General features: G+C 38.9%; 1 protein-coding gene across 1 annotated transcript; it reads left to right on the top strand.

The window, feature by feature from the left end:
• The first annotated feature begins 232 nt into the window (after window positions 1–232).
• Window positions 233–1,174, top strand: LOC132008478 (olfactory receptor 4C45-like). The gene has a single exon (XM_059387133.1). It carries the CDS (start codon window positions 233–235, stop codon window positions 1,172–1,174), a length of 942 nt encoding a protein of 313 aa, XP_059243116.1.
• The last annotated feature ends 16,317 nt before the right edge of the window (window positions 1,175–17,491 follow it).

Raw genomic sequence — 17,491 nt, 5'->3', positions numbered from 1 at the left:
AAGAGAAATTTAGTGTCTTTCTGTTCTTTTTTTACAAATACCTCCAAAGTGGTTGAAAGTGGAAGGTGTGGCTTCCTCTTTAGTCACACCTCTTTAGTCATGATGGAAGATTTCGCAGTTGAATGGATGGTGATGGAGGTGATGGAAGATTTCAGTGTTGATTGCAAAATGCTACTCAGAAATTCTGTGATCTCTCCAGATGAACCATAGGCTCATGACCCAAGCTGAATCCATGGCAACGACGAGCAATGTAACAGAATTTATTCTGCTGGGCCTGACTCCGAATCCAGAACTGCAGAAATTCTTATTTGCTGTGTTTTTAATCACCTACTTGATCACAATTGCAGGTAACCTCCTCATCTCTGTCACCATCTTCATCAGCCCAGCCCTGGGATCTCCCATGTACTTTTTTCTGTCCTACTTGTCTATTATAGATGCTTTCTACTCTTCTTCCATAGCACCCAAAATGATCTTTGATTTGATCTCTGACAAGAATACCATATCCTTCAATGGCTGCATGGCTCAGCTCTTTGCTGAACATTTCCTTGCTGGAGCAGAGATCATCCTATTAGCTGTCATGGCCTATGACCGCTATGTAGCCATCTGTAAGCCCTTGCATTACATGACCATCATGAGTCAACCTGTCTGTTCTTTCTTGGTGGGAATGGCTGTGATTTTAGGCTTTCTGCATGGAGGGATCCAGGTATTGTTCATGGTCCAGTTGCCATTCTGTGGCCCCAATGCCATTGACCATTTTATGTGTGACTTAATACCTCTCCTGGAACTAGCTTGTACAGACATTCACACGTTGGGGCCTCTGATTGCTGCCAACAGTGGGTCACTATGTCTGCTCATTTTTTCTGTGCTGGTTGCTTCTTACATTGTCATCCTGCACTCCCTGGGAACTAAAAGCTCTGAAGGGGGTAGCAAAGCCCTGTCTACCTGTGCTTCTCATGTCTCTGTTGTCATCTTATTCTTTGTACCTTCTTCATTCCTGTATCTGAGACCCATTACCTCCTTCCCTGCTGACAAAGCTGTGGCTGTGTTTTACACCATAGTAACTCCCATGCTAAACCCTTTAATCTATACCTTCAGAAATGCAGAAGCAAAAAATGTCATGAAAAAACTCTGGGGGCAAATAATGAAAATTGGTGATAATGAAACTTGGGATTAGAGTATTTACATTAAAATATCTAGTGAAAATTTAGAGAGATTTGTTACCCTTCTTAGTTAATTAAACGTGGAACAGTCAATTACCCTGTCTGGATCACTTTTCTTCAGAAGTATATATATTCTGGGAAGGATCAACATACCCATTAAGGCAAAGTAAGCATGGTGCCTAGAGCCCACAGAAATTCTAGAAGCCCTGGAAATGGTTAATTTCCTTTAAAGTAGAAGAAAAAATGAATGTAATCCAAATCCAACTTGCAGTATAGTCATCTTTATACCAACGCTGTCATAAAATGTAATTTTTTTCTAAGACTTTTGCTTTTTTTTTAATTAGGAATTTTTTAATTAAATTTATTTATTTTCAGCATAACAGTATTCATTATTTTTTTCACCACACCCAGTGCTCCATGCAATCCGTGCCCTCTATAATACCCACCACCTGGAACCCCAAACTCCCACCCCCCACACCACTTCAAACCCCTCAGATTGTTTTTCAGAGTCCATAGTCTCTCATGATTCACTTCCCCTTCCAATTTACCCCAACTCCCTTATCCTCTCTAACTCCCCATTTCCTCCATGCTGTTTGTTATGCTCCACAAATAAGTGAAACCATATGATAATTGACTCTCTCTGCTTGACTGATTTCACTCAGCATAATCTCTTCCAGTCCCGTCCATGTTGCTACAAAAGTTGGGTATTCATCCTTTCTGACGGAGGCAAAATACTCCATAGTGTATATGGACCACATTTTCCTTATCCATTTGTCCGTTGAAGGGTATCTTGGTTCTTTCCATAGTTTGGCGACCATGACCATTGCTGCTATAAACATTGGGGTACAGATGGCCCTTCTTTTCACTAAATTTGTATCTTTGGGGTAAATATCCAGGAGTGCAATTGCAGAGTCATAGGGAAGTTTTATTTTTAATTTCTTAAGGAATCTCCACACTGTTCTCCAAAGAAGCTGCACTAACCTGCATTCCCACCAAGAGTGGAAGAGGGTTCCCCTTTCTCTACATCCCCTCCAACACATGTTGTTTCCTGTTTTGTCAATTTTGGCCATTCTAACTGGTGTAAGGTGATATCTCAATGTGGTTTTCATTTGAATCTCTCTGAGGGCTAGTGATGATGAACATTTTTTCATGTGTCTGATAGCCATTTGTATGTCTTCATTGGAGAAGTCTCTGTTCATATCTTCTGCCCATTTTTTATATGATTGCCTGTTTTGTGTGTGTTGAGTTTGAGGAGTTCATTATAGATCCTGGATATCAACCTTTTGTCTGTACTGTCATTTGCAAATAATCTTCTCCCATTCCGTGGGTTGCCTCTTTGTTTTGTTGACTGTTTCCTTTGCTGTGCAGAAGCTTTTGATTTTGATGAAGTCCCAAAAGTTTATTTTCACTTTTGTTTCCTTTGCCTTTGGAGGCATATATTGAAAGAAGTTGCTGTGGCTGATATCAAAGAGGTTACTGCCTATATTCTCCTCTAGGATTCTGATGGATTCCTGTCTCACATTGAGGTCTTTTATCCATTTTGAGTTTATCTTTGTGTACGGTGTAAAAGAATGGTCGAGTTTCATTCTTCTACATGTAGCTGCCCAGTTTTCCCAGCACCATTTATTGAAGAGACTGTCTTTTTTCCACTGTATATTTTTTCCTGCTTTGTCAAAGATTATTCGACCATAGACTTGAGTGTCCATAGCTGGGCTCTCTACTCTGTTCCACTGGTCTATGTGTCTGTTTTTATGCCAGTACCATGCTGTCTTGGTGATCACAGCTTTGTAATAAAGCTTGAAATCAGGTAACGTGATTCCCCCCATTTTATTTTTGTTTTTCAACATTTCCTTAGTGATTCGGGGTCTCTTCTGATTCCATATAAATTTCTGGATCATTTGCTCCAGCTCTTTGAAGAATACTGGTAGAATTTTGATTGGAATGGCATTAAAAGTATAGATTGCTCTAGGCAGTATAGACATTTTAACAATGTTTATTCTTCCGTTCCAAGAGCATGGAATGGTCTTCCATCTTTTTGTGTCTTCTTCAATTTCCTTCATGAGTGTTCTGTAGTTCCTCAAGTACAGATCCTTTACCTCTTTGGTTAAGTTTATTCCTAGGTATCTTATGGTTCTTGGTGCTATAGGAAATGGAATCAATTCTCTAATTTCCCTTTCTGTATTTTCATTGTTAGTGTATAAGAAAGCCACTGATTTCTGTACATTGACTTTGTGTCCTGCCATGTTGCTGAATTGCTGTATGAGTTCTAGTAGTTTGGGGGCGGAGTCTTTTGGGTTTTCCATATAAATAATCATGTCATCTGTGAAGAGAGAGTGTTTGACTTCTTCATTGCCAATTTGGATACCTTTTATTTCTCTTTGTTGTCTGATTGCTGTTGCTAGGACTACTTTTATTATGTTGAACAAGAGTGGTGAAAGTGGGCATCCTTATCTTGTTTCTGATCTCAATGGGAAGGCTGCAAGCTTTTTCCCATTGAGGATGATATTTGCTGTGGGTCTTTCACAGATAGATTTGATGAAGTTCAGGAATTTTCCCTGTATTCCTATACTTTGAAGCATTTTAATCAGGAAAGAATGCTGGATTTTGTCAAATGCTTTTTCTGCATCAATTGAGAGGACCATTTGTTTCTTCTCTCTTCTCATATTAATTTGTTGTATCACATTGATTGATTTGCGAATGTTGAACCATCCTTGTAGCTCAGGGATGAATCCCACCTGGTCATGGTGGATAATCTTTTTAATGTGCTATTTGATCCTATTTGCTAGAATCTTATGGAGAATCTTAGCATTCATATTCATCAGTGATATTGGTCTGAAACTCTCCTTTTTGGTAAAGTCTTTGCCTGGTTTGGGGATCAGGGTAATGCTGGCCTCATAGAAAGAGTCTGGATGTTTTCCTTCTGCTTCAATTTTTTGAAACAGTTTCAGGAGAATAGGTGTTATTTCTTCTTTGAAAGTTTGGTAGAATTCCCCAGGGAATCTGTCAGGTCCTGGGCTCTTGTTTTTTGGGAGGTTTTTGATCACTGCTTCAATCTCGTTACTAGATATTGGTCTATTCAGGTTGTCGATTTCTTCCTGGTTCAGTTTTGGGAGTTTATAGTTTTCCAGGAATGCATCCATTTCATCTAGGTTGCTAAGCTTATTGGCATATAACTGTTGATAATAACTTCTGATGATTGTTTCTACTTCCTTGGTGTTAGTTGTGATCTCTCCCTTTTCATTCATAATTTCTTAAAATTATGAATAAAATGTAATTTTAATATTTTTAATGGAGGAGAACTCATGAGGACAAATAGCAAGGGACCACAGAAGTCATTATGTTGCCCTGATTGTGGGTTGAAACAAGGGAGCACCAATATTTCTGAGAACTCTTTACACACAACACTACATCAAGAATGAAGTTTTATTTCAAACAAGTGAAACCATATATGCAAAAACATATAGAACACCAGGGAGTCTTCAAAAGCAGTTTCATCCAAATATACTTTTTCTTATCTTCCTAAATTTTAGAGATTTACAGATGTTCCTGCACCACAGTAATAAAAACACTTTACTTCCCACAAGCCCATGAAAAGAACACTTGTACACAAAGGTACTTTTTAAAAATTACATCACCTCCATTTTTTGTAGTATGCAGTTGTGTACAGAAATATTAGAGGCAGAATTGACTTCTGCAAAAGAAATAGAAGTGATTAAGTCTGTAGAGTTAAGGATAAAATATCTGCATGTTAAAGTTGTGTTTTAGACATGGGTAAGGCAGTGTCTGAACAGCAAGGGCAGGAACAAGTCTGTGTCACAAACTGAACAACAATGACCATAGATCTGGATTACAAAAATGAATTCGTAACAGGTACATAATGAAATTCTAGGAGAGATTCATAAACAGTCAGATGCTTTGAAGTCAGAGATTAAGAGCTTTGGATCAAATAGGCTTGATTTCTCATCTTCTTTCTGGCATCAATTAACCTTTTATTGTAAGCATTTTGCTTCATCTCTCTACTGATTGTTTTAATCTGCACAATGGAAATAACAGTGCATACTCTCTTAAGTTGTGGGAATTAAATGATTTAGATTGAAAAAAATGAATCAGCTAAAAATTGGTGAAATTGCTCTGACATGGTTACAGCCTTCAGAGATGTCGCCAGCACAGAAAGTAAGCCAGGGACAACACTTGCTGACAAGAAAAGCCCAAGAACACCACTACCAACCACAATTCACTAACTATGATCACAGGAGGACCAAACATCTGTGCCAGCTTCATTTCACTTTAGAGTAAATCATAAAAGGCATCTTGATATGAGTAGGGAGAGAAGAGCAGAGAGTTACTATCTCAGCAAGGAATCTAATAGGACCTGTGAGCAGATCTCTGGACACTAAAAGCTAGGCCCCCACCAACTCCCTAGTCTGGGATACAAATGCCCTTAAACATATCTGCAGTAACAAATGGGGGAGATGGCTGGAGCAACTGTGACGTGTCTGAGCAGAACTTACTTCAAAAGCTCTCACTGATGTTGGATCCCCTTCTGCTGCTCTCAAATCAGGAAAGGGGAGAGCCACTGCAGTGCCAGAAACTGGCAGACCTATCACTGTACAGAGCTTGGGATTCCAGGAAGAGCTCAGTAACTTGTCTTCAGAGGGTGACTTCATAACCAGGGATTAAATTTCATGTGATGCTGACATTTCTCATGTTCTCGGGATTTTAGATCTGGTTGGGGCTTACTCTCTATGAAGGCCTTTTAAAAATAAATATTTTGCCAAAACAAACCAACAGACTCTCATGTAAGGACAAAGTGGTGGTTGCCAGTGGTGAGTGTGGGGGGGAAGGATGAAATAGGTTAGGAGGAATAAAAGGTACAAACTTTGTTATAAAATAAATACATCAAATGGATGAAAAGGACAGCATAAGGAATATAATCAATAATATAATACTGTTGTATGGTGACAGATGGGTGACTACACTTACCTTGGTGAGCACTGAATAGTGTACAGACCTGTTGAATCACTATTTTGAACACCTGAAACTAATGTAACATTGTATGTCAATTACACTTCAATATAAATTCTAAAATTTAGATGTTTGACATAGTTTCCTCTGAGTGGCCATCTTATAAATATATGCAACAGTATGGTTAAAATATCAAACTTATCTTATGAAGATCTCTGTAGTTTCCAAGAAAGATGTGATGAAATAGGATAATGTAAAAATAAGGATGACGATTAAAGAAAGAATATTACCATATGGTTTCATGCATATGTAAAATTTAAGAAACAAAACAGAGAATCATAGAGGAAGGTAGGGAAAAATAAAATAAGACAAAATCAGAGAGGGAAACAAACCTTAAGAGACTCTTTTTTATTTATTTATAAGTCAGAAAGAGCAAAAAAATAGAGCACTAGCAGAGGGAGGGGCGGGCAGAGGGAGAAGCAGGCTCCCCACTGAGCAAGGAGCCCAGTGCAGGACTCAATCCAGGATTCGGTCCCGGACTCAATCTCAGGACCCCAAGATCATGACCCAAGCCAAAGGCAAATGCGTAACTGACTGAGGCACCGAGGCATCCCCCTTGGAGCCTCTTAACTATAGGAAAGAAACTGAGGGCTGCTGTAGGGGAGGTGGGTAGGGGATAGAGTCCCTGGGTGATGGGAATTATGTGATGTAATGTGTGACATAATGAGCACTGGGTGTTATATGCAACTGATGAATAACTGAACTCTACACCTGAAACTGATGCTACACTATACGTTAATTAAACAAATTTAAATAAGATTTTAAAAATAAAGATGATCATGATCATGATGCTGAAAAAGACAGCTAATGTTTTTGGAGCACATGAACAATGTCCTGAGCTACCCACTCACTTATATGTTCTGGAGGAAGTGATTTCTGTCCATATTTTTTTTTCATTAATGTAAGTCTCAAACTGAGGAACCTGCCTCTGTTTAAAACATTTCCTTTTTTGAACATAATGGTGAACATGCCCACAGAATCCTGTGAACATCAATAAAACAACGCTAGTATCAGTAATTGTGACAGGTTGTTTTGAGTATTTACTAGGTGCAAAGTACTTTGTAGTCACGTTTTTTTTATTATTATTCAATTCTTACCAAAGCCCAATAACTCCAAGGATACTGATTTCCCCATTTCACGAATAGAAAACAGTGGGCTGGAGTGGCTGATTATATAGCTCAAGATCAATATGCAAAAATTTGCCTGAACCAGAGTTCAAATTTAAGCCTGTCTCACTAAAGGCTTTGTGCATTATCAAACCCATGTTTTAGTGGCTTACTATAATGAAACAACAAATTAAAATTTTTACATTTCTCTCTAATCTTTGGAATTTTCTTCTTGAAACCCTTTCACCGTCATTGTTTTTTGTTTGCTTGTTTTTTATTTTACTAATTTTCAGTGTTCCAAAATTCATTGTTTATGCACCACACCCAGTGCTACATGCAATACGTGCCTTCCTTAATACCCACCACCAGGTTCACCCATCCCCCAACCCCCACCTCCCCTCCAAAACCTTCAGTTTGTTTCTCAGAGTCCACAGTCTCTCATGCTTCATCTCCCCCTCCAATATCCCCCAGCTCCCTCTCCACTCCTTCTCCCAATATCCTCCATGCTATTCCTTATGCTCCACAATTAAGTGAAACCATATGATAATTGACTCTCTCTGCTTGACTTACTTCACTCAGCATAATCTCTTCCAGTCCTGTTCATGTTGAAACAAAAGTGGGGTATTCATCCTTTCTGATGGAGGCATAATATTCCATCTTATATATGTACCATATCTTCTTTATCCAGTCATCTGTTGAAGGGCTTATTGGCTCTTTCCACAGTTTGGCAACTGTGGCCATTGTTGCTATGAACATTGGGGTACTGGTGGCCCTTCTTTTCACTACATCTGTATCTTTGGGGTAAATACCCAGTAGTGCAATTGCAGGGTCATAGGGAAGCTCTATTTTTAATTTCTTAAGGAATCTCCACACTGTTCTCCTAAGTGGCTGCACCAACTTGCATTCCCACCAACAGTGGAAGAGGGTTCCCCTTTCTCCCCATCCCGTCCAACACATGTTGCTTCCTGTCTTGCTAATTTCGGCCATTCTAACTGGTGTAAGGTGGTATCTCAATGTGGTTTTAATTTGAATCTCCCTGATGGCTAGTGATGATGAACATTTTTTCATGTGTCTGATAGCCATTTGTATGTCTTCATTGGAGAAGTCTCTGTTCATATCTTCTGCCCATTTGTTGACATGATTATCTGTTTTGTGTGTGTTGAATATGAGGAGTTCTTTATATATCCTGGGTATAACCTTTTGTCTGTACTGTCATTTGCAAAATATTCTCCCTTTCCATGGGTTGCTTCTTTGTTTTGTTGACTGTTTCCTTTGCTGTGCAGAAGCTTTTGACTTTGATGAAGTCCCAAAAGTTCATTTTTTCTTTTGTTTCCTTTGCCTTTCGACATATCTTTTTTTTTTAAGATTTTATTTATTTATTTGACAGAGAGAGATCACAAGTAGGCAGAGAGACAGGCAGAGAGAAAGAGAGGAGGAGGAGGAAGCAGGCTCCCTATCCAGCAGAGAGCCTGATGCAGAGCTCGATCCCAGGACCCTGAGATCATGACCCGAGCCAAAGGCAGAGGCTTAACCCACTGAGCCACCCAGGCGCCCCTGGAAACATATCTTGAAAGAAGTTGCTGTGGCTGATATTGAAGAGGTTACTGCCTATGTTCTCCTCTAGGATTCTGATGGATTCCTGTCTCACATTGAGGCCTTTTATCCATTTTGAGTTTATCTTTGTGTATGGTGTAAGAGAATGGTTGAGTTTCATTCTTCAACATGTAGCTGCCCCGTTTTCCCAGCACCATTTATTGAAGAGACTGTCTTTTTTCCACTGTATATTTTTTCCTGCTTTGTCAAAGATTATTCGACCATAGAGTTGAGGGTCCATATCTGGGCTCTCTACTCTGTTCCACTGGTCTATGTGTCTGTTTTTATGCCAGTACCATGCAGTCTTGGTGACCACAGCTTTGTAATAAAGCTTGAAATCAGGTAACGTGATGCCCCCCGTTTTATTTTTGTTTTTCAACTTTTCCTTAGTGATTCGGGGTCTCTTCTGATTCCATAAAAATTTTTGGATTATTTGCTCCAGCTCTTTGAAGAATACTGTTGGAATTTTGATCGGAATGGCATTAAAAGTATAGATTGCTCTAGGCATTATAGACATTTTAACAATGTTTATTCTTCCGTTCCAAGAGCATGGAATGGTCTTCCATCTTTTTGTGTCTTCTTCAATTTCCTTCATGAGTGTTCTGTAGTTCCTCAAGTACAGATCCTTTACCTCTTTGGTTAGGTTTATTCCCAGGTATCTTATGGTTCTTGGTGCTATAGGAAATGGAATCGATTCTCTAATTTCCCTTTCTGTATTTTCATTGTTAGTGTATAAGAAAGCCACTGATTTCTGTATATTGACTTTCTATCCTGCCACGTTGCTGAATTGCTGTATGAGTTCTAATAGTTTGGGGGTGGAGTCTTTTGGGTTTTCCATATAAATAATCATGTCATCTGTGAAGAGAGAGTGTTTGACTTCTTCATTGCCAATTTGGATACCTTTTATTTCTCTTTGTTGTCTGATTGCTGCTGCTAGGACTTCTAATACTATGTTGAACAAGAGTGGTGAGAGTGGGTATCCTTGTCCCATTCCTGTTCTCAACGGGAAGGCTGAGAGCTTTTTCCCATTGAGGATGGTATTTGCTGTGGGTCTTTCATAGATAGATTTGGTGAAGTTCAGGAATGTTCCCTCTATCCCTATACTTTGAAACGTTTTAATCAGGAACGGATGCTGGATTTTGTCAAATGCTTTTTCTGCATCAATTGAGAGGACCATGTGGTTCTTCTCTCTTCTCTTATTGATTTGTTCTATCACATTGATTGATTTGCGAATGTTGAACCATCCTTGAAGCCCAGGAATGAATCCCACCTGGTCATGGTGGATAATCTTTTTAATGTGCTATTGTATCCTGTTGGCTAGGATCTTGTTGAGAATCTTAGCATCCATATTCATCAGTAATATTGGTCTGAAATTCTCCTTTATGGTAGGGTCTTTGCCTGGTTTGGGGATCAGGGTAATGCTGGCTTCATACAAAGAGTCTGGAAGTTTTCCTTCTGCTTCAGTTTTTTTTTTTTAATTTTTTATTTTTATAAACATATATTAAACAGCTTCAGGAGAATAGGTGTTATTTCTTCTTTGAAAGTTAGGTAGAATTCCCCAGGGAATCTGTCAGGTTCTGGGCTCTTGTTTTGGGGGAGGTTTTTGATCACTGCTTCAATCTCTTACTAGATATCACTCCATTCAGGTTGACTATTTCTTCCTGGTTCACTTTGGGAAGTTTGTAGTTTTCCAGGAATGCATCCATTTCATCTAGGTTGCTTAGCTTATTGGCATATAACTATTGATAATAACTTCTGATGATTATTTCTACTTCCTTGGTGTTTATTGTGATCTCTCCCTTTTCATTCATAATTTTATTAATTTGGGCTTTCTCTCTTTTCTTTTGGATTAGTGTGGCCAATAGTTTATCGATCTTATTGATTCTTTCAAAAAACCAGCTTCTAGTTTCATTGATACATTCTACCTCATTGATAGATGATTGATTGATGACGGTTTCTACCTCATTGATCTCAGCTCTAATCTTTATTCTTTCCCTTCTTATATGTGGAGTTGGTTTGATTTGTTGTTGATTTTCCAGTTCTTTAAGGTGTGGAGACAGCTGGTGTGTTCTGGATTTTTTCCATTTTTTGAGGGAGGCTTGGATCTCTATGTATTCCCTCTTAGGACCACCTTTGCTGTATCCCATAGGTTTGGGGCCAAAGTGTCTTCATTCTCATTGGTTTCCATGAATTGCTTCAGTTCTTCTTTGATCTTCTGGTTGATCCAAGCATTCTTAAGCAAGGTGGTCTTTAGCTTCCAGGTGTTTGAGTTCCTTCTGAACTTTTCCTTGTGATTGAGCTCCAGTTTCAAAGCATTGTGATCTGAGAATATGCAGGAAATAATCTCAGTCTTTTGGTATCGGTTGAGTCCTGATTTGTGACCCAGTATGTGAGTCTATTCTGGAGAAGGTTCCGTGTGCACTTGAGAAGAATGAGTATTCTGTTGTTTTAGGGAGGAATGTTCTGTATATATGAGGTCCATCTGGTCCAATGTGTCATTCAATGCTCTTGCTTCTTTATTGATTTTCTGCTTCGATGATCTGTCTATTTCTAAGAGTGGTGTGTTAAGATCTCCTACTATTAATGTATTCATATCAATATGATTATTTATCTTGATTAACAGTTTTCTTATGTAATTGGCTTCTCCCATATTGGGGTCATAGATATTTACAACTGTTAGATCATCTTGGTGGATAGTCCCTTTAAGAATGATGTCTGTCCTTCTATATCTCTGACTACAGTCTTTAGTTTAAAATCTAATTTATTTGATATGATAATTGTTACCCCAGCATTCTTTTGAGACCTCTTCATATGAAAGATTCTTCTCTATCCCTTCACTTTCAGTCTGGGTGTATCTTCAGGTTCAAAATGGGTCTCTTGTAGACAACATATGAATGGGTCCTGTCGTTTTATCCAATCTGCAACCATGTGTCATTTTATGGGTGCATTTATGCCATTCACATTGAGAGTGATTATTGATAGATACTTTTTTATTGACATCGTCTTACCTTTGCAGTCTTTCTTTCTGTACATTGTCCCTATATTTCTGTTCAATGCTATTTTTAGGAGTTTTACTCTTTTATAGAACCCCCTTAATATTTCCTGCAGTGTCGGCTTGGTGGTTGCATAGTCTTTTAAGCCTTGCTGGTCTTGGAAACTCTTTATCCCTCCATCCATTTGGAATGTCAGTCTTGCTGGATAAAGTATTCTTGGCTGCATATTCTTCTCATTTAGTACCCTGACTATATCTTGCCAGCCCTTTCTGGCTTGCCAGGTCTCTGATGGGCTTTCCTCTGTAAGTAAGGAGCTCTTTGTCCTAGCAGCTTTCAAGAGATTATATCTACAATTTTGATCCCTCAATTTGACTATCAGGTGCCTTGATGTTTTTCTGGAATCTATAATCTTGGTTGGAGACCGTTTGACCTCTAGTACATGAACACTGGTTCCATTCACGAGATTGGGAAAATTTTCATGAAGAACTTGTTCCACTATATCTTCTAGGCTTCTTTCTTTCTCCTCCCCTCCAGGGATTCCAATAATTTGATTTGGAATGTTTCATGGCATCATTTATTTCCCTGATTCTGTTTTTGTGGCTTCTAAGCTGTTCATTCCAGGCTTCCTCCTGATCCTTTCTTTCTATCTGTTTGTCCTCCAGATCACTGATTCTATCTTCTGTCTCAGTTACCCTAGCTTTGAGAGAATTTAGATTAGATTGGAACTCATTGAGAGCTTTGTGAACATCATCCCTGGTAGCTTTCAGCTCTTCCCTAACGCTGTGAACATCATTTCTGGTTGCTTTCAGTTCAGCCCTAATCAATTCCATTTTGGTTATCTATGGCTTTCTCCAACCTAGCTATTGCCTGGATAATTGTTAGCCTGAATTCCCTTTCCAACATATTGTCTATGTCGATAGCCTTTAGCTCTGTTGCAGAAGGTCCAGCCTCTGTATTTTTCTTCTGTTGGACATTCCTCCTCCTAGTCATTTTTGTGAGAGATGACTGGACAAATGTAGCTGGATATATCAACTGTGGTGCAGTCAAGGTGCACCCTGGAACGCTTCTGCGTAATCAGGATTCCCCACCCAAACGAGAGTTAAAAAAAAAAAAAAAAAGACAAAGAAAAAGAGAGAGAGAGACAGGGGAAAAAAGGGAAGATGAAAGAGAAGGCTCAGCCCAAATGGGCCCCAAGGTAAGATTTATGAAGTATACAAACAAAAACAGACAAACAAAAAGATTGTTAAAAGTTTATGACAAGAGAAAAAATATATACATATATAAAAGCAACAAAAGGAAGATCCTCATCAAAAATAACCCCAAGTATGATTTATATACTACCAGGACAAACACAAATATACAGAAACAGTGGCAGAAGAAAAATATGGGAGAGTGGTTATAAATTCTCAGTGTGGGCATGGAAGGTTATTTTGACTCTTCCTGGATGTATCTTGATATCTTTGTTAAAGAACTCAACTTTCCTAAGATAAAGGAGGATTAAAAATTGGTTTACCTATGGGGTAGCATTATTGAGGAAAGGGGGTTACCTTGAAGTTTAACACTATATGAATATTAGAAAATAAAATAAAAAGGAATAAACTAGACTAACCTAAACTAAAATTTTTCTAAAAAGAAATTTAAAAAATAGAAATGCAAAAGAAAAACACAGGTGTATATATCAAAAAGTTCAGGTTAGAAGGTTATTATGGAATTTGATGTACTGGACATCTCGCTGTGATGGTAAATAGGTTAAAAAATTATTTATATTAAAAAAATGAGACAGAATACTGGGAACGAATTAAAAATGAAAGTTGTCCTATGAAGTAGTGGTGGTTTTTCTCTTGTCATCTTTTTTTTTTTTTTCTTTCCTGGTTGGTTTTCTGGGGGAGGGACCTGGCACGTGGGTTTTCAGTCAATGATGTTCCCTGAGTTAAATCCTCCCACCCCCCTCAAGAGTGTGGGCTCTGAAGAAACCATTTTTTTCAGGCTTTTGTTTTCTGGAGGTTTTTGTTTGTTCACTTTTTTTTTTCTCTCGCCTTGACCACTTTTGATGGTTTTTGTAGGTTTAGAGGAAAGCAAACTGCACCCTGACCCCCCTCTCAGAGAGAAGCCTCAGTCTGCTCTCCTGTGGGTGCTGCAGAGCCCAAATAAATTCCCCCTTGGCCACTGGCAGAGCAGGTTCTGAGTCGCGGTCCCTGGGGACACAGGATCTTTTGCTTGTACCCAAAACCATGGCAGCGGTGGCTGTCTGGGCAGCTCCAGACCACCAGAGAGGTTCCAAGCAGTGATTGCACACTGAGATTTTCCCGAGGGCGGGGGCTGTGAGTGCCTGGTCTTTCAGGGTCTGAGAGTGCTGGGCTTGCATGCACCTCTCTCAGGGGAGGGTGAGGGGAGGGTCGTGCACACGTCTCAGGCTCTGGTGGAATGGCATTGGCCTAAGAACGCCAGGCTGGGCCTTCGTGCATCTCTCTCAGGGGAGGGTGAGGGGCAAGCGCGTCTCAGGCTCTGTAGCACAGCTCGGTGTTCTGCCGTCTGTGAGGCTCCCAGCCCCTCACAGGAGCTGGACCCCAAGTGTTGGGTATGCTGTCGGCTCAGGGACCAAGACCTGGTTTCTCCGCTGCACTCTCTGGCTCAGTGTCAGGGGAGGCTGTCCTGGGTCCCGGGACTTAAGCCCCTCTCCCTAGCTGCCCAGATTCCCACAATCCCCCTCTACCCATGATCCTTTGCTCTCTTTGAGTGCTTTCAACCAGTCTCCAAGTTAATGCTGGTCCCCAGATGCTGGGTAATCTCGTATTGGGGTATTACTTTCCAATCATTCGCCACTGGTGGCTCCTTCCCCTTTTGTTTATCCTCCGATATCAATCTAATGTTCCCACTCTGCTTTACCTTCCCACTAGCATCTTCTGCCCCTGTAGAGATCCAGACGTGTATAATTCTGATCTCAGGCTGATTTCTTGGGTGATCGGAGTTCTTTGGAAAGTAATCAGCTCACTTTAGGGTACAGGTTGAAAGGGCGCCTCCTCCTACTTCCCTGCCATCTTCTCTCCCCTCATCTTTCTTTTATATTCTTACTATACCACTGAGCCCAGTCAGTGAATCCTTAATTTTGGCCATTGAAACTTTCAGTTCTCAATTTTTAATTTCATTCTTTTTTATAATCTCTATTGCTTTGCTGACACTTTCTACCTTTCCATTTGTTTCAAATACATTCCCTCTTACTATGAGATCATGATTATAATGATGCTTTAAAGTCTTTGTCTGAAAATTACACCATCTTTGTCACTGAGTCTGCTGGGTTGTTTTCTTTTTTTTCCACTTGCAGGTTGAGATTTCTTCCTTGGCTGTATGTTGAGTATTGTCGGATTGTATCTTGGATATTTTGAATATTATGTAATGATACCTGATCTTTTTAAAATTGAGAATGTTGAACTTTTAATTTTAGCAGGCAATTAATCTTGCTAGTTTCAGGTTGCAGTTTCCAGCCCATCTTCTGTGGGCTGTGATCCCAAAGTCAGTTCTGTTAGCAAATCTTCCAGAGTGTTCTTCTGCTCTTTCTCAAAGGTAGACCACCCTGTGTCCAGTCTGGAACTTGAGCAGTGGTCTATCCTATAATGCCATTCTCAAAGACCTTGGAAAGCTATTTGAGTTCAGATTCACACATTTCACTGCTCTGAGGCAGAGAGGCAAAAATCTTAAGAAAGACACTCTGAGTTGGGTGTTCTGCAATGGGACACTGCCCCACTCTCATTGGGTGAGGGATAAAATAACTAATAAAAGTTCCTAAAACATGACTTGCCAGAGCCTTCTTATTTTAAATCACCTCCAGGAGCCTAAAAGAATTGTAGTCACTGTCAGGATAGCTTTGAGAGCTGAAATAAAATACTTTAACACAATATACTGAGAGAATCATACAGTTTTTCTCCTTTGGCCTATTAAAAGGAAAATCCATTATGTTAATGAGCTTTCTAATTTTAATTCCCAGGGACTAGGTCTTTTTTCGAAGATAAGATTTGAGTGTGATTCTATTCAGTGTGATGCCTGTAGAATCTAGAATGTCATCTGGGATGCTGTTTGTTATCAAAGAACCAGCTTGAGTTTATTTATGAGTTCCAGTAAATTCTGTTCATAATGTCTCTTTGTTGTTTGGGGGAAATCATGTATGTTTATTGTACATTAAAAACAAACACCTAAAAATATATGGGTAAAAGTTCAAAGTAAAATAGAATCAAACCACAAAATTAAGTACTGTTGCCATTTTGATAAACCTACTTCAAAATACACATCCCTATCCAGACCTGCACAGGCAGATTACAAGGTACAAAATTTTACATCACCAGGCCATGTGTTGTTTCATAACCTGACTTCTAAGTTCTGTCTTAAGTTGTAAACTCTATGACAACAAATATAGACAAATGCCACCAGTTTAAACCAATGAACATAATCTGTGTACCATAGAACATAAGATTGTGGGGGAACGTGTAGCTACTGGCATTAGATATGAAACAGTGAAATTAAGAGCTATGGAAACCAGGAAAAATACTTTAAAATAGTCAATTTTCAATAGTTTCTGTGTATGTGTATGTGTGTGGTCACATGGACATAATGTTTAGACATTAATTGCAGAATTTCACAACATATGATAGTTATATTAACTTTAGTATAAACCTATAAACCTATTCTGTGCACTTTCATGATTTGAGTTCAGCAATCCCTAATTTTATTTGCTGTATTCTCAGAGTCCCAAGCTGTAGATTCTTTCCAATATTACTGTTCCAAAACCAACTTGTCCCTCCAGTGACAGTGACAATGCCAACAGGAAATGTTATCACATCTAGTGAGTTGTGGTTTTTTTTTTTTTACTTTTGTCTATAGTCTTCTTCTTGCCAAAGAAACTTTTACAAAATTCTTTTCACTGTATTATCAGTAAAATATAGCCCTCAAGCAAAATACCTGGGACAGTGACCAGAGAATTCAAGTTACAATAAGACATACAAATGGAAAGCAAAGCCTTTCCACAGTAATGAGTGACCAGGAGCAAGCATTTTACCAAGTGAATTAGAGAGAATCACAGCCTCCTGGATGTTATACTGAATAGTGACTCTGGACTTGAAATAAATCTGGGCAGAGATTACAATAAGATTGATAACAGGAAGTTTACAAGCAGGAAACAAAAAATAATACATTCAAAGGAAGATCTGTAGAGAGTAAAGCACTGTGCATTTTGGCAAGATCATAATTGAAGGCAGACAGAAAGATCTGGATTTAAATTCCAGCTCAAACTTGGCTAAGTAAATCAACCTCTGTGAATACATTTTCTTCATTTTTAAAAAGAAAATTATGTCAACTTCTTATGAGGACAATATGAGACCCCATTTGTAAACTGATGTACCAAGTCAATGTTCAATAGTTTCTGTGTATGTGTATGTGTGTGGTCACGTGGACATAATGTTTAGACATTAACTGCAGACTTTCACAATATATGATAGTTATATTAACTTTAGGATAAACCTATTCTGTGCATTTTCATGATTTGAGTTCAGCAATCCCTAATTTTATTTGCTATATTCTCAGAGTCCCAAGCTGTAGATTCTTTTTTTTTTTTTTTTTTTTTTTT

Source organism: Mustela nigripes, unplaced genomic scaffold (genome assembly GCF_022355385.1).
Source record: "Mustela nigripes isolate SB6536 unplaced genomic scaffold, MUSNIG.SB6536 HiC_scaffold_148, whole genome shotgun sequence".
Lineage (NCBI taxonomy): Eukaryota > Metazoa > Chordata > Mammalia > Carnivora > Mustelidae > Mustela > Mustela nigripes.
This window is presented reverse-complemented; position numbering and strand designations above follow the sequence as displayed.

Coding starts and splice junctions, on each gene's coding strand:
- LOC132008478 (XM_059387133.1), top strand. CDS start 233: ATGGCAACGACGAGCAATGTAACAGAATTTATTCTGCTGGGCCTGACT.